Raw genomic sequence first — 17,900 nt, 5'->3', positions numbered from 1 at the left:
AATATCCCAAAAACTGCCATATGCACTACTTTTCACGAAAGCTACTGCCACCTTATCGTCCATTTCAGCGGGGAAACTAGGCCTTATTGGAATTAGTCCGGTATCTCCACGATGTTTTCCTTCATCGACAAACGACTGGTAAATGTCAAATGATATTTCATAAGTTCCCAGAAAACTCGTTGGTAAAAGCCAAGGTTTGAACCCGCGACCTCCGGATTAAAGTCGCATATCTTTACCGCTAAGCTACCAACGCAAGGAAACAACAAAGACTTTTAGAGATTGAATATAGATATAATACCTTTATAGAGCATATACGCTTAGGAGCAAAACTGTTCCAGTAGTAGCATATTAGAAGAATGTCGAGAGGTTGATGTCAATCAAGGGGAGGGGTACATGGTTAATACATAACAGTACTCCTTGAAATGTTCTACAAATCGGCCTAACATATAATGTACTTGGCATTTACGGTTATTCTGTAATTTCGAATCGAAAAGTAGAAAAAAGCACATTTTTATTTTTCATATATTTCTAGTTCCTCCTATGAAAACTCCAAATAGGAAACCATACATAATTAAGAAATTTAGCCTCTTTAGGCCATACATAAGTAGGGGCGTATGTACCCTAAGGCCAACACAAGTGGAAAAAGACGCAATCATTTAGATTGATATCTATTTATTATACACATACATTATGGTCCGGCGAATCATTTTGTCAATAAAAAAAGCAGAATTATAAATAACTTAAGTGAATGCTTCATTAGGTTAGGTATCTTGGTCTACACGTTCCATGAATTGCTGACACAGTAGCTGAGGGTTTATACTATCCATCCAACATACCATCAATAATACAGTAAAAGCAACCAACTATAGGGAGCGTGCATGAACTGTAGAAGGCAGCACAGGAGCCGTCAGATTTTAGGCGCGAGGCGTAAATGTGATGTTTATTGTTCCGATGTAGCCCACAAGATGGCAGAACCTCCTATGCACAAGAAAACACGTGACGTGTAAATGTACATGTTTATGGTTCCGATTCAGGCCACAAGATGGCAGACCCTCCAACGCGCACGGTCCCTATAGTTCGTGTCATCCACGATGACGCGCAGATTTGTCAAATCTAACCTTTAATAACATGACAGCACGAGTTAAGGCACGCGTCTTCGTGAATGACACCCCTGTCTTTTATACCCCATTTTTTTCTGAATAGAAATTTTATAACCTCAAAAGTAGTGGTAAGTTTTTTCGTTCAAAATTAAATCTGAGTTACTATGCACTGAATTATTGTGTCGTGTACCTACATATTATTGTATCGCAATGTTATTATAGGAACCCGACCAAATCAGAAGAAAAAGTTGATTACTTCTACTTTTGAGGTTAGAAAAATTCTAAACTTAGAAAAAACGGGCTATCCATGTACTTACAACTATGGGGTCAGCAAGTTCAACACGTAATTAGATCTAAATACCAAAGTTCGGTGTTTTCTAAGTTTTTTCTTCCTTTTGTGAAATGTTTTTGCCTTAGAACTGTGACATTCAAATAATATTCACACGTGAACGAAGATATTCAAGTAACCTTTGTGAGATTTTGGACTAACGTTTGTGTTACGACATTGCAAAAGTTACTTGAAGCGTTCGGGGCCCATGTTTGACAAATAAGGACGGTTATATAAGTAAGTTAATATGGAAGATTAGGGTTTTGGATTGAACTGCATGTCCATAGCTTTGCTGCCGACAGTGGTCTTGCTTGTGGGTTGCAGGATGCTTTTTTCGGAGACGGCAACGAAGGGCAATGGTGGTTGCGTATCCTGCAATAAGAGTAAGATAGTGAATGAGGCTCGCCAGCTCAGAATTTTAACTTATCATCTTTCCCAATGATGTATTTGACTTTTACTGAAAAATTTGAAGCTAAAATTTGAACTGTTAACAAGGGCTTATAAGGCATAAAATTCTAACGTTAGCATGTATATACATTATGGAAGCGGCGATGTTTGTCAGGAATAATATAAACTTATTACCCTTACAAAAAATCACCTCAAACAGACGGAACAAAATCCAGTACCATTTACCAATTTCAAGATTAGCTATGTACAGAAACGGCCCCTATTGTAGATGCGCAACCATAGCAAACAAGCTACCCCAACAACTTTTACAGGAAACAAATGACAAAGTATTTAAAAGTAATTTAAATAAACTGCTCCAAGAAAATAGTACATTACGATACAAGTGCGAAAAATAGGAAATTCGAAACGAGTGGCGATAAATTAAAACACGACCGAAGGGAGTGTTTTAAATCGACACGAGTTGCGAATTACCTATTCGCACATGTATCGTACAACGTTTTACAGTACATATGGCCCTTTAAATGTTCGACACAGTAACGTAATATGCTACTTCTCGCACTAGTGCTATAAAGTAGCCCCATATGTACTGTAAATGTTATTATACCATTGAAGAATATTTGAATTTGTCAAAGTGTCATTTGCAAAACTAAAATCAAAAGAACATCACAATTATTTCATTTAATTTTAAATTATATTTTTTATCTTTTGTTCATTTTATTATTGACTATTATTAAGCTTTTATGATAATTAATTATACAAATCAATTAATTAAGATGTCTATTATTATAATGAATTTACAATGTATTTTAAAATTATGTAATGACAAGTTTAGTTTAGTTTATTATTTGTAAATAGTCACCACTAGTATTAAGATTATTGCCATGCCCTAACAGGGTGTCATGTACCGACTATGTTATGTTTTAATACCATCCTATGTAGAAATGAACATGGACGCAATAAAATATATGAAATATGAAATATATATAACTCGCACTCGCGTCTAATGACATCTTTTGGAAGTTCAGCACATTATTTAGAAATGTAACATTTAAGTACTTAATAAAAATTCGATTATTAAAAAAATGCCCAAATAAAAGAGACTTAAAGGAACTGTCATAGGGAACTGTCATTTGAAAAGAACACTGAGAATTCTGGAGTGTATATCATAGTTTCGGACACGTACTCTCGGAGTATCCTGCTGTCGAATGTTCGTTGATTCGAATGTTGCTGAATCGAATGTTCGCTGCGTCGAAATACTTGTGGCCGAATTATGCATAAATGATTGAGTAATCAAGAGTTTTATTTTATCATCCTTTTTTACTTCCTATGATTTTTAGTGTCATGTTCAGATTAAAAAACAAAGCTATATTTATACTAATATTAAAGAGAAAACAATTGTATTTTAGGATTTTTCTTTTTGTAACGAATGAACTCCAAAATGACTGGACCGATTTAAAAAAAAGGTTTTTATCTTAGGGTTTAACCGAAAAAAAATTACCCCCTCTTCACATGTTCGGGAGGTACCCTGAAAAACAATTTTTTTTCTACGCTTTTCGACCCAGCCAACATTCGATCCAGCGACAGTCGAATCAACGAACATTCGTACCCGAGATCTTCTATGGAATGACAATCGAAACCTCAAATTCGATTCTACAATTGATTATTTCTACGCTTTTCGACCCAGCGAACATTCGATCCAGCGACAGTCGAATCAACGAACATTCGACAGCAGGATACTCCGAGAGTACGTGTCCGAAACTATGATATACACTCGAATTCTGTGCGGCTAAGAAAGGAAAAAAAGGAGCGTTTTATAACTATGTATGTGATCTTTGCGAGATCATATAAAAATGAGGGAAAATCAAAGTCATCAACGTAGCTCAGTGATATTTCAAATTTACGTACATGGCAGCGGTCAAGCAAATCACATTTGATCACATCCGCGCCAACTACGTTAAAGCTATTTAGTTAAGTAGCTATGTCAACTAAAGGCCTCACAAACCCCTCTGGATCCGTCATTTTGAAAAAAACTGAATCGACAGAAAGTTTACATTATTTTCGAACTTGCTTACCAAATTTTACAAGAATCGGTTGGGAAATATTTCTTGTAAAGCAGAACATTTGGACAGACGGACATGCGAAAGCATTTTTGCCCAAGCTGAAACGGAAAACTAATGTACGATTTCCACCGACCGGCTGAAGACGAGTTGTGCCAGAGCGGCATTTCACAATGTACTTACATTATGTATGGCAGAAGCGATGGAGTCCGTCCGGAGCCGTCCTGCGACGCCGATCGATCGGTGAAAATCGTACATTATCGTGTCCTCCTTACCATAAAGTCGAGGAAGAGCCTTACGAATATAAATTGGATAATTTGACGATTAGATGGTAGGACGACATTAGAGAAATGGCAGGGCCGACCTAGCATAGAACCGCAGCGTTCAGCAGTGGACGCGAATATGCTGAGAAGAAGAAGAATAATTTAACAATAATGTAAAAATTCTAACACGTTAAGGATACACTTACACTGTGTTGCTGCGACTGCTGTTTCATCAACAGCCCTTGTCTTTGCTGCTGCTGCTGCATCGATTGCTGCTGCTGCGATGATTGCTGCTTTATAGGCTGCACTGCTTGTTGTAATGATCGTTGCTTAATCGGCTGCACTGATTGTTGGTGTAAAGATTGCTGCCGCTGCTTCGATGGCACCAACTGCGGCTCTTGCTGAAGCTGTGACGAGGTCACTATGGGCTTCCATGCGGCTTGAGATGCGGAGAACTGACGGTTAACTGGAAGCAAATTTATTTTTAAATGTTTATCATCGATTACTCGGAGGCTATTAAGCTTTTGAATGCTTTATGTCATAAACAGAAACATCACTCAAACGCTAAACTCCCGGGCACAAGCGAGCAATGTAAACCTTACTTGAAAGAGTGAAGGTGACTTTGACAGCGTACGTCATGACAACTATAGGTGTCTTTGGCGCTGTGGGCATGACTAGTAACGACGCCTTTAGGGGTTCTTGGCGTTCAAAGGGTTAAACTGATTTTCATTTTTTTTGGCTGGAAAACATACCCTATTTTCTAGCTGGTCCCACTGTCGTTATGTATGATATGATAAGTCCTAATTAAGCTTACAAAAATGTGATCATAATTACGATCACATTCAAAAAAACCTCAAAAAAAGTTAGACGATGCTTGATGCTTGTAGTCGGTTCTCTAACATAAGTATCCATCTACTTTTCTAAACAACAGTATGACTACTTGGTGTAACGATGCACGTTACTATAGGTATTAAATTAATCGTAATCTCAATCTCATCTAATACTTTAAATAATAAATATTATAGGTCTTAAACCAATATGTTAATTTGTTTTAAATAATGCAACATAATGCGCGCGAGTGTACTCTCGGCCGAACTACTTGCGTCAGCAGTTTTACTCTCGCGAACATTCTTATAGCGCTGGCCATATATCTCCGCCCCTCACTCTGCGCGCAATCGTCTTAAAGGACGGACGTTGCCGGTCGCGTTCACGAGCCTTGTGCCGTGTCGTCTCACGCGCCGGTTCGATTTCAAGTTTTATATTTTAATCGGCAGTGTTCGCCGTGGACAATTTAATTCTTTTTTCTAAATACTTAGTTCGCAGTAATGAGCTACCTAACGAACTAGTCAAATAACGTATTTTCCGTTGTGCACCCCGGTTAAGGGGTGCATTTATACGGCGTAAGCCTACGGCGGCGGCAGGAGAGACCTGCTGATCCGGCCGCAGAGAAGGAAGCCAGCCAGAGTCTTCCTCGATCCACCCACCAGCTGACCTCGGCGCTTCCCGAGACGTCCCGACGACCGACCCGGGCCCTGCTCGTTCACCTTGCCACGTCAGGGGAGTACCCTACTACGTCAGTGAAATCAGACAGGCTTATTGATAACCTAACGGACCTTACCACGACCTCCGCTCAGTTTATTTCCCATTTTTTTTGTGTTAAAATATAATTAGTAATTTGTAAGCGTTGGTGTTTATTTTGAAATTACCCACACCCAATAACCGCTTCATTGGCGCCCTTTAACGTGGTCAGAGTCTGGTTTCACTGCGTAGAAGTAGTTGGTGTTTGTGTTGTTTTTGTTAAACGTTTGTTTTTTTATTTTCATGGTTGGAGCAACTGGTGTGTACAAATTGTATTAATTTAGTGTCAATTGTTGTCATTTTTTTTGCAATTTTTTTATGGATTTATCACTACAATTTTAAGAATTTAATAACAATTTTTGTAATTTTGGAATTATTTATTGGTTTTACTTTAAATTATTATAATTTTTTTTTATTTTATTAATTAATTTATAGTTTTATTATAGCATCAGGTTGTTCTTACAACTTTGAATCGCATTCCAAGTTTTACTCTGTGCCCTTCGTTATTCTGTGTTGTTTACATCTTTCGTACAGTGGGCACCATAAGTGTTACGTTTTTTTTTTTTACTGAATATATTTACTGTTGTAGGCGTTTTATTTTATTACATTTGATCTAATGTTAGCTGTAGAACTCTAGTTCAGTTGAGTCACGCAGGCAATTTTATTATTATTATTTTATTGAATTTTATTATTGTGACGGGTACACACTAGTTGCATATTTTGTTTTATATATTTTTTTTTCTTTGTTTTGCTGTCTGTTGCGCTGCCATTTTTTTTATTCAATACGGGTGGCGTTGTTGTGCTGCTTTTCTTAGCCGGTCATTAGTATCTATACATCGGATCAACCAGAACGTTACTGTCATAGATTTTTTGTAACAGAACGGAGTAGATTTAAGTTTATAGCGCTCAACACTTATCCTTCACGGTTTGCTTAGTAGTTTTTTGCGATTCGTATTTATTTATTTAATTACTGCAATTTTACGCGCTAAAATGTCTTTCCGGGTGAAATTTCTATCGTTGCAAAAGTCCGAGTTAGAGTACGAGGTTGCGATTCGTGGCGAAACGCCGGGCAACAACGTTACAAGATTACGCGAACAAATAGCTAAATTAGGGCCTTTATTCCCTTCTGAGGACATTCTGGAGAGCGTGTTGACTGTCAGCGATGATTTGAAGGGTGTTAGCGATGCTTTGTCGAAACTCAGAGTACTTATCAACCCGCCTCACGACAGGAATGCATTGTTGCGTGCTCAAAACCTCATCAGCCACTTATATCACCGACTTAATCGGATTACCTGTGACAGTGCATCTCAGCTCGTTTTCGAGTCATGCGTCGCGGATTATAAGTCCCTTTCGGAGCGTTACAATGCAGTAAAAGATTCTGGAACCGATTCTTTTTCCACAACATCTAGCGAGACGCAGGGTGTTTCTTCGCCTCTTAATGTAAACGTTACTTGTGAGCGCAGTGTGTCCGGAGAGATAACTAAGTACAAGTTTGACGGGAAGTCGTGCGTGCGGTCTTTCATTGAGCGCATTTCCGATTTTGCTAAGGCTAGAAACATAAGCGGGGCAAAACTGCTGACGTATTCTACGGAGATTTTTACCGGCGTGGCCTTACATTGGTATCGTACCGTGCAGAATCAGGTGTCTAGTTGGGAGGACTTAGCTGCTCGCCTAAAAGCTGACTTCAGCCAAGATGATTATGACTTCAGGCTAGCTAATGAGATTAGGGCTAGAACACAGGGCGAGACGGAAAACATTACTGTGTATTTGTCTATTATGTCTGGGTTATTTTCTCGGTTAACAAATAGTATGTCTGAAGAGGAGAAGTTAGAGACACTTTTGCATAATATCCGGCCATGCTATGCTAGCACGTTGGCTTCTGCTCCGAAGATTACGGACATCGAGACATTGCGCACACTCTGTCGCAATTATGAGAGTATCCAGGCTAGGATGGTAGGGTTTCACGAACCTCCTAAGGTCTCCCAGAGCACACTGGCACCTGAGTTTGCTTATACAGGTCAGTCATCTAGTAAATTCAATAGTAACAACAACAGTGGCTACTCTAACAGACCTTATAATAATAATAACAATAGTAGTAATTTTTACAAAAACAGATATAATACTTATAGTTTCGATTACAAGAATAAGGGTAAAATGAATTCAGATGGAAAGACTGATTCTGAGGGAAACAAGTATGTTCATGCGTTGCAGCGCACAGAAGGTAAATCTGTTTATTGTCCAAGGTGTCGTAATAACACCCACAGTCTTCGCCAGTGTAGAGCGAGCAAGGACAAAATTATTTGTTTTAGTTGTGGGGAAGTTGGTGTTAAGGCCCCAGATTGTCCCAAATGCTCCAAGGGTAAACTTAACATGCCAAAAAACTAATTCACCAGCAGGATTGTACCAGTAGTCTGCTGCCACCTAAGTTTGATATCGAGGATTGGCAGAAGTGGCTGCAAACCCTTAATGTTTATTTTAATGCTTACAAGATCGGTACAATTCTGCTGAATAGACCATTGCATGACACAAGGCCTTATGCTCGTGTCAAAATAAATAGTTTTGAGCTTTATGGTCTCCTTGATTCAGGTGCCGCAGTGACGCTTTTCGGTACGTCAATTTATAAGAGATTTTTGAATGAAGGTTTTCAATTATACACGGATGATACTATTTCGGTAACTGTTGCGGGCGACCGCAGGATGGTTAGCATTGGTTACATGAATTTACCTATACGTTTTGAAGATGATTTCCGCATCATCAAAACTTTTGTAGTGCCTGACGTCGATATTGATTTCATTTTAGGTTTTGATTTTTGGCGCGCGTTTGATATTTTTCCTAAACATTTAAAGAGCATTACCTTCTCTAGTACTCCGGCATTAATTGCTAGTGTTAAGGAAGCCCATCCTGTTTTCATACAAGCTTATGACAACCTTCCGCAATCGGAAAAGTCGGTGGCTGACAACGTTATTTCGCAGTTTAGCGACATTTCTTTCAAGACTCGGGGGTTAGGAAAGACTACAGTGATCACTCATCGCATAGATACAGGAGACTCCGAGCCAGTTCGGCAGAGGTATTATAGGTTGTCACCGGAGAAGCAACGTATTTTGGCAGAACAGGTCGACGAGATGTTGGCGTTAGACGTTATTGAACAGTGCGAGAGTGCATGGTCTTCTCCCGTTCTTATCGTCACCAAAAAGAATGGCCAACCCCGTTTTTGTCTTGACAGCCGCAAACTAAACTCAGTAACTAAGCGCGACGCCTATAGTATCCCTTATATCTCCGAGATTTTGGACAGTCTTCGTGATGCTCGCTACTTGTCTAGCATAGATTTATCCAAAGCGTTCTGGCAGATACCGATAGCTGACGAAGACCGTGATAAAACGGCGTTTTTCGTTCCCAATCGCGGAACCTACCGATTTAAGCGTACCGCTTTTGGCTTGACCAACGCGCCTGCGACACAGCAGAGATTGGTGGACTTATTATTTAGGGAATTCGACTTCAAGGTCTTCGCATACCTCGACGACATCATTGTCGTTTCGAATGACTTTAATTCTCACGTTTCACTTCTATTACGGGTTTTGAGTAAGCTCAAGCATGCGAACCTTACCGTTAATCTAGAGAAGTGTCAGTTCTTCCGTAGTCAGCTTAAGTACCTTGGCTATGTTGTAGATAGTTCTGGTTTACGAACCGATCCTGAGAAAGTTCATGCTATCCTCAATTTTCCGACACCTTCTTGTCGGAAGGACATTCAACGTTTTATCGGGACCGCTACTTGGTATCGTCGTTTCGTCCCCAACTTCAGCACGATAGCGGGCCCTCTACACAAGCTGACTTCGAATAAGAAGGGTGGATCTCCTTTTGTCTGGTCCACTGAGGCTGATACTGCTTTTAAGAAGTTAAAGGAGTGCTTGGTAACCGCTCCTGTTCTCTCTTGTCCCGACTACGACAAAGGTTTCCAGGTCCATACAGACGCTAGCAATTACGGCGTGGGCGCGATGCTGACTCAAATTATTGACGGCAAGGAGCACCCTATTGCTTACATGAGCAAGTCGTTGTCGGCAGCAGAGAAGAATTATAGTATTACTGAACGTGAAACTTTGGCTGTGGTAATCGCACTAGAACACTGGAGGTGTTATTTGGAGAACGGGAAGCCATTCACTGTTTACACAGATCACAGTGCCTTGAAATGGTTCCTGTCCCTGAAGAATCCGACAGGTAGGTTAGCTCGCTGGGGTGTAAGATTGTCCTCGTTTAACCTTGAATTTAAGCATCGTAGAGGTGTGGACAATGTTACTCCTGATGCCCTATCCAGAGCTCTTCCAGTAGCCGCAATAAACACTTCTGGTTCGAACCTCGTAACAAAGGATCCGTGGTATAAGAACATTTATAACTCTTGTCGAACTAAGCCACAATCGTACTCGAATTTCATTATCAAGGAGGATAGGCTATTCAGACGTGCTAAGTCTAACCATCCACTTGCTTCCGAGTTCGCATGGAAAGAAGTTGTACCTCTCGAGTTGCGGGACCAAATCATAGCAGAAAATCATGCTGAACCATCGGCTGGACATCTTGGTGTTTTCAAAACATACCACCGTCTTGCGTTACGTTATTTTTGGCCTGGTATGTATCGGGACGTCGTGGAATTTGTAAAGGCTTGTGATAAGTGTTTATCGTATAAAGCTCAAAATCATCGGACCTTGGGTGAAATGGGCCGACCTAAGCAATGTGTCAGGCCATTCCAAATGATTTCCATTGATCTTATGGGTCCCTTGCCAGTTACTAGAAAGCAAAATAGTTATATTTTCGTTATCACATGTTGTTTCACGAAATTTTGCTTAATTTTTCCACTTCGGAGTGCTACTGCTAGTGCAGTTACGAAGATTTTGGAGGAGTCTGTCTTTCTTGTGCATGGAGTCCCTCAGACTATATTTCTGGACAACGGCAGTCAGTTTATCAGTAAGATAACAGAGTCTCTGTTCCAGCGTTATAAAATTCCAAATGTCTTCTATACGCCAAAGTACACGCCACAGGTCAATCTTGTTGAACGCCATAATAGGACAATAATTACGTGTCTCTCAACTTTCGTTAATAACGATCATCGCAGTTGGGATACATTTATTCCTAGAGTGCAGTTTGCTCTAAACAATTCAAGGTGTGAGGTGACGAGTTACTCTCCTTCCTTTTTGGTGTTTGGCAGGGAACTCGTGACTTGTGGTTCACATTACTTAGATAATGATTTAGGCGATGAGATTTTGTTCTTACCGCGCGACATCTATGCCGAAAACCTAGGGTGCCTTAAGGACGTTTTCGACGACGTGCAAGCTAAACTCTGGCACGCTCACGCCAAGAATACTTCCCACTACAACCTTCGTCGTAAGCCAGCTGAATTCAACATCGGTGATGTCGTAATGAAACGAGCTTATGTACTAAGTGATAAGGATAGGTATTTCAGTAGGAAGCTCGCACCTAAATTCATTAAGTGTCGTGTCATAGATAAAAAATCTCCTTTGGTTTATGTACTAGCTGATTTGTCGGGCAAAAATCTGGGGACTTGGCACATCAAAGACATTAAGCTAGTAAATAATAGTGATTAATCCTAATTAAGAACTACGATAGTTTATTAAAATTTAGTTACTATTTACGTTACCCTTAGAGTCAATTTTCTTCATCTGTTGTACTTAGTATTTGTAGGGGTCTCTTGTCTGATATGGTAGACAGTGCACCTTACCAATGGCAGAATGCGTAAATATGTTTTAAGATTATTTTCGCTTGTTTGGAAGTGTGAAGATTGAAAGTTTTTTTTTGTGAAAGGTAAATACGAATACGTACTCAAAAGTGCGGATTTTATTGTTGGAAAAGAATAAAATCCTTCGGTGGCACGCGGGGTAATGTAACGATGCACGTTACTATAGGTATTAAATTAATCGTAATCTCAATCTCATCTAATACTTTAAATAATAAATATTATAGGTCTTAAACCAATATGTTAATTTGTTTTAAATAATGCAACATAATGCGCGCGAGTGTACTCTCGGCCGAACTACTTGCGTCAGCAGTTTTACTCTCGCGAACATTCTTATAGCGCTGGCCATATATCTCCGCCCCTCACTCTGCGCGCAATCGTCTTAAAGGACGGACGTTGCCGGTCGCGTTCACGAGCCTTGTGCCGTGTCGTCTCACGCGCCGGTTCGATTTCAAGTTTTATATTTTAATCGGCAGTGTTCGCCGTGGACAATTTAATTCTTTTTTCTAAATACTTAGTTCGCAGTAATGAGCTACCTAACGAACTAGTCAAATAACGTATTTTCCGTTGTGCACCCCGGTTAAGGGGTGCATTTATACGGCGTAAGCCTACGGCGGCGGCAGGAGAGACCTGCTGATCCGGCCGCAGAGAAGGAAGCCAGCCAGAGTCTTCCTCGATCCACCCACCAGCTGACCTCGGCGCTTCCCGAGACGTCCCGACGACCGACCCGGGCCCTGCTCGTTCACCTTGCCACGTCAGGGGAGTACCCTACTACGTCAGTGAAATCAGACAGGCTTATTGATAACCTAACGGACCTTACCACGACCTCCGCTCAGTTTATTTCCCATTTTTTTTGTGTTAAAATATAATTAGTAATTTGTAAGCGTTGGTGTTTATTTTGAAATTACCCACACCCAATAACCGCTTCATTGGTTACTTAAGTTGGGGCACCGACCGTACCATAATGTCAATATACAGACGAGGAACATGGGAACTACTTTTGTATGGAGTAAGCGGTCATCCACTTTCTTCTTAATATTGAATAGGACTTCCTTACCGCTCGTGTTAGGTAAACTCTTCTTTTCACTCGGCTTTACCTCCTGCAGAGTCTCAGTGTGCTATAAAATAACAATTGTTTTAATAAATACAAGTAACTTGTTTATAAGGTCATATATAAAATATCAAAATAGTTGAATATTGATTACATCATCCACCATAATTTACGAGCTAGGCTCTCAAACCCCGAAAAATGGCACATTGCTCAGCGAATTACCTCAAGAAATACTACAAATGTTTGTTAATTTGTAAAATACACATTACATTTATTCTACTTTCCTCGTATCCGAAATGAAAAGTAAACTTGGGTGAAAGCACCCATTCCTGACTCGGCCTTTCATGCCTTCATTAACAATCACGTTCTTCTTCTTCCTCGCGCTGTCCTGGCATTTTGCCACGGCTCATGGAAGCCAGGGAGATTGGCAACTAATCCCAAGAATTAGCCCACTAGATTTTACGAAAGCGACTGCCATCTGACCTTCCTTAAACTAGGCCTTATTGAGATTAGTCTGGTTTCCTCACGAGTATTTCCATATACCACTTTCAAGAGAGAGGAGGAGACAGGTACAGGTAAAAGACACATAGATAGTGTTACTTTCGCAGTTATAATATTAGTACGGATTTTGATTTAGAAACGTTGTGGTTACCTGCTTTTCTAACAGCGTCGGAAACTCCGCCCGTTTCCGTAGCAACTGGTGATCCAGCAATTCGTGTTGCTGTTGCGCCTCCTGCTAATAACTTCTTTGAAAATATTATTCTATCAGAGATTCATTAATTGTACCAAATTATACTTAGAATTTAAACTGTTGTGAGAGAACAAACTAATTTTACGGTTGAAAGGAGAGGCCTTCCGAAATATGTCGCGCGAGTGACTAAAAATACGTGTGTAAACCGTAAAATTAGTTTAAATTATACTTCTTTTTTTTACCATTAGAAAAAGTGCAATCGTGACGTCTTTTTATTGAAAAACGCTTAAAAAATACTTAGTATTACTTATTACACTACAACCAGAAGAATGTAAATGATCATAATATGATATAAAATAAATATACCTTGACTAGATTTTATTTGGCCTTCGCCAAGTTGTGGGTTTTTAGTTGTACTAATTAATTTTACTGGCAAAGAGGCTTTAACAGCAGACGTTGAAAGTTCATCGCATTTAACCGATGTAAAGAAGAAGGAAAGATTTCACAATTATAAACGATTTTACCACAAACAGTGCAAAAAATATTCTCAAAAATGTATGATAAATATTTTGAGTAGGTACAATATCAATTACGCAAAACTCTGCGTAGTGGACGCCTCTAGAACTACTGAAGGCTTATCGCGAAACACGAAAATCGAAGTTTCGATACCTGCCTCTCTATCACTCTTGCATATTTGAGCGATAAAGAGGTAACGAAATTTCGATTTTCGCTGTAGGCCTCTGTAAACAAGCCTTGATGCATCAACGTCATATCAAATATCAAATATCAAACATTTATTCAGCAAATAGGCCACAGGGGCACTTTTACATGTCCATTTTTACAAAACAATAAATTAAAAAAAAAAAAACAATTACAAATATCGAATCTATGAAATAATAAATACTTTATTAGAGATGTATATTGTCTCTAAATGTCAAATTACACAAAAAAAAACTATGATAAAAAAATAAAACCATAAAATACTAAAATTCTTTAGAGATGTATAAGTCTCTACGTGTCGGAGATAAAATATAAAAATATAAAAATATATAAATATATATTTATAGTGAAAACTTCTCAAAAAACTGTTTAAGACATGGTTTATAATATGTGATAGTGCTGCACTCTAGCGGCAGAACATTGCAGTAATACTCCCTATTAAAGGAAGAACGCAAAAATGTAAACGCTATAGGGAGCGTGCATGAACTGTAGGAGGCAGCACAGGAGCCGTCAGATTTTTGGCGCGAAGCGTAAATGTGATGTTAATTGTTCCGATGTAGCCCACAAGATGGCAGAACCTACTATGCACAAGAAAACAATTGACGTGTAAATGTGCATATTTATGGTTTCAATTCAAACCACAAGATGGCAGACCCTCCAACGCGCACGGTCCCTATTTGTAAAACTATAGCTCAAAATGAATTTGAAGTTTATTTATAAACACAATTTTTTTGCAAAGTGTTACTTGTCACTTTTTGACATCTATCAATAAGGATATTAGGTCCCATAGGGAGCGTGCATGAACTGTAGGAGGCAGCACAGGAGCCGTCAGATTTTTGTCGTCGTAAATGTGATGTTTATTGTTCCGATGTAGCCCACAAGATGGCAGAACCTACTATACACAAGAAAACACGTGACGTGTAAATTTACATGTTTATTGTTCCGATTCAGGCCACAAGATGGCAGACCCTCCAACGCGCACGGTCCCTATAGTGTTAACATCGCCATCTAAAAGGCGTTTTGCACTAAGTAACAATAAAAATATGTTTTTTTTTGTAAGTGGCTTTAACTCTGCAATTAGGCGTTTTCTAGAAATGTTTATGTGACTTTTTAGTCTCTAAATGTTACCAGGAATATAATACAATACAAATATTCTTTATTGGTCACCAATATGAAAAGAACATAATGACTTACAAATTAAACAAATAACTTAGAGTATGGTAGACAACGGGCGGTCTTATCGCTAAAGAGCGATCTCTTCCACTATAATAATACACTGTTAAAATCTCCCGGTTTCCTCATGGTACACCGTGTATATATACTAATCACCGTGTATATGTACATAGCTGCTACTTGTAGCGACAATATCTCAAGGCCAAATGGAATCTTGTCAGACTTCAAAAATTTAAAAGTGGAAAAAAGCTTAATAGCATCGTTCGCAGACGTTTCTGTAGATGTCGCTAGGGTAGATGTCGCTAGGGTCCCCTATACCGATATGGTGGAAAAATTTGCTGCCTAGGGATGAGGTCCTGGTGGCTCAGATGGCAGAGCGCTGGAGTATCGATCCAGAGGCCGTGAGTTCAAGTCTCACCCAAGACAGTAATTTTTCCATTTTTTAATTTATTCTAAGCTTAATAGCATCGTTCGCAGACGTTTCTGCTTTTTATAAATTAATTAAAAAAAAACATGCTTGTAAAAGTAAAAATCATAAATCTACCTGCTGCAACCGCTGTCCTTTTTGCAACTCTTGCTGTTGCAGTTTCTGCAGCAATAGTTCCTGCTGCTCCAACTCCTCCTTCTTCTTCAGCAGCTGCTGCTGCAGCCAATCATCCTGTTGCTGCTGCAAGTCCTGCCCATCGGAGGTTTCGACTGCCACTGTGGCCTGGCTCTGGGGCGGGTGGCGGTTAACTGGAAAGTTTTTTTATACTACGTCGGTGGAAAGCAAGCATACGGCCCGCCTGAAGGTAAGCAGTCTTCGTAGCCTATGTACGCCTGCAACTCCAGAGGAGTTATATGCACGTTGCCGACCCTAACACTCCGCAACGTCGTCGAGTTGACAAATTCTTGTTGTGTTAATTTTCACCACACCAGCTCGTTACGGTTCTGTTGCTTGTTCAGAAACTGATTAAAAAGTTCCATTTTATCCACAAGAGTGGCAAAGTAATTTGATGCAAATTTTGAGTTGTTACCTTACGTTGGCTGGTAGAATTGACTTTTAAAATTTAAATGATGATTTTCAATGATAAATATTTAATTTTGGATTTGATGTGGTTTGATGTTTTACAGTTAGTATTTTCCTCGCGTGGGTGGTGAAAAATTGTGTTTTACTCGGTGGAAAAGTTTGTTTAACCTTCGAGAAAAAATCTCAAGATTCCACTTTTCGAACCACCAGCTTCTTTCGTTTGCTCGGGTATCAATATGAGCACGAGCAGTTAAACAACAACTTTGCTCCCTAAAACAACTATTCTTGGAGGCGAAGTTGACTCACCGAAGTGTAGTACAGCAGTCTCCACGTGTCGCTCGATGACGGTGCCCGCCAGCAGGAAGACCAGCACCGCGAGGACCAGGGGCCCGATGTGCCACCATTCCATAAGGCAGACGGGGACCTGGAACCGTTTTTCAAATTTATTCCAATTAATTTAGGTATTCCTCCTAGTCTAGTTGGTACCCTGCCTACGAAGCTGCCTACGTGGTTGCCGACGGCTTCATCGCTGATAGCAATGGAAAAAGTCGGCGGCATTATCGAAGCGGACGGAGCTTGGATGGTCTGTGGTGCCATTGCATTGGACGACAACGTTACGACGGGTGCCTTCTCAGCAGATTTGTTCCTGAGTTATGCATGTTTTCTATGTATGTAGGTATTTATCTATCTATCTATTATTATATCGTCGTCAAGTACCGATAACACGACTTGTGTAAGATTGGCTCATAATATTTTGACGACCGGTCTGGCCTAGTGACCCTGCCTATGAAACCGATGGGCTTGGGTTCGAATCCCGGTATGTATTTGTGTGATGAGCACACGTATTTGCTCCTGAGTCACGGATGTTTTCTATGTCTTTAAGTATTTGAATATTATATATATCGTTATCTGAGTACCCACAACACAAGCCTTCTTGAGCTTACTGTGGGACTTAGTCAATTTGTGTAAGAATATCCCCCATAATATTTATTTATATATTTTGTACTTCTGATGTTTCCAAGCAATTCCAGGGCTCTGCTCTAGATCTGGAATGACATCCGCTGTGCTGTGCCCTACCACACAAGCCGAGATGAACTGTTGACGTTCACAGCGTCTATACATCTCTTTTGGACGTAGTCCTTACCCGGGTATGTCCGGGTGTGTCCGGGTTACCCGGGTTCGGGTTTCAGTACTGTATTTGTATAGAAAACCAGTACCGGCAGCACTCCTAAGCCTCTTCTCATCTCTGCTTATCTCTACCTCAGTAGAAAGGTATCATTACTAGTTTGAACTAAGCTAAAACGAATATTATATTTATACTAACCGTGTAAAGAATATGCTTCACTGAAATTTAGAAACCATGTATATTTTTACGGTTATCATTATCCAGACGTTACATTTTGACAAATTTTGGTCATTAAGATAACGCCGGCCCGGCCGACATCAGCCCTCTTGTTTGACATCGGTTTTTGACAAATGTGTCATTTGTCAATTTGAAAGCTTGAAAAAGGTTGAGCACTTGTTCAATGTTGTTGAAGGTTAATTACGTAGACAAATTACATCTACATTATATTCAAATGTAGGTTAAAAGGAATCGGGGTTTTCATCGCAGGGTAAGATTATAGTAAGTCGATATTAATATTAAAATTAAAGCCTGACCAGAAATGTATGATCATTGTCAAGAGGGCGCTGTTGTTCTCATGTATAGAGTGACAGTTCAGTTTAGTATGAAAAATTTAGTTCCAATGATATTCCGCAATATGGCGCGTGATCATATATTAC

At 39.7% G+C, this 17,900-nt stretch overlaps 1 protein-coding gene across 2 annotated transcripts; it reads right to left on the bottom strand.

The window, feature by feature from the left end:
* Positions 1-655: 655 nt before the first annotated feature.
* Positions 656-17,584, bottom strand: LOC133528240 (putative mediator of RNA polymerase II transcription subunit 26). Of its 2 annotated transcripts, none has more exons than XM_061865529.1 (7): positions 17,443-17,584; positions 16,425-16,542; positions 15,654-15,844; positions 13,178-13,261; positions 12,532-12,592; positions 4,363-4,622; positions 656-1,800 (listed from the first exon to the last, which is right to left on the bottom strand). In XM_061865529.1, exons 2-7 carry the CDS (start codon positions 16,525-16,527, stop codon positions 1,684-1,686), a joined length of 816 nt encoding a protein of 271 aa, XP_061721513.1. In that variant the 5' UTR covers positions 16,528-16,542; positions 17,443-17,584; the 3' UTR covers positions 656-1,683. The 2 variants fall into 2 exon arrangements, with proteins under 2 accessions (XP_061721513.1, XP_061721514.1); XM_061865530.1 differs by having other exon boundaries at positions 13,178-13,258.
* Positions 17,585-17,900: the final 316 nt, after the last annotated feature.

Source organism: Cydia pomonella, chromosome 19 (assembly GCF_033807575.1).
Source record: "Cydia pomonella isolate Wapato2018A chromosome 19, ilCydPomo1, whole genome shotgun sequence".
In the NCBI taxonomy this organism is placed as follows: Eukaryota; Metazoa; Arthropoda; class Insecta; order Lepidoptera; family Tortricidae; genus Cydia; species Cydia pomonella.
The sequence above is the reverse complement of the archived record's forward strand: the minus strand, read 5'-3'. Positions and strand labels throughout refer to the sequence as shown.

Excerpts from the sequence above, each read along its gene's own strand:
- LOC133528240 (XM_061865529.1), bottom strand. The coding sequence starts at position 16,527 with ATGGAATGGTGGCACATCGGGCCCCTGGTCCTCGCGGTGCTGGTCTTC. Across the intron at positions 15,845-16,424 it reads GACTGCTGTACTACACTTCG|TTAACCGCCACCCGCCCCAG; the intron begins GTGAGTCAACTT and ends AAAACTTTCCAG. Across the intron at positions 4,623-12,531 it reads GAGTTTACCTAACACGAGCG|TTAACCGTCAGTTCTCCGCA; the intron begins GTAAGGAAGTCC and ends ATTTGCTTCCAG.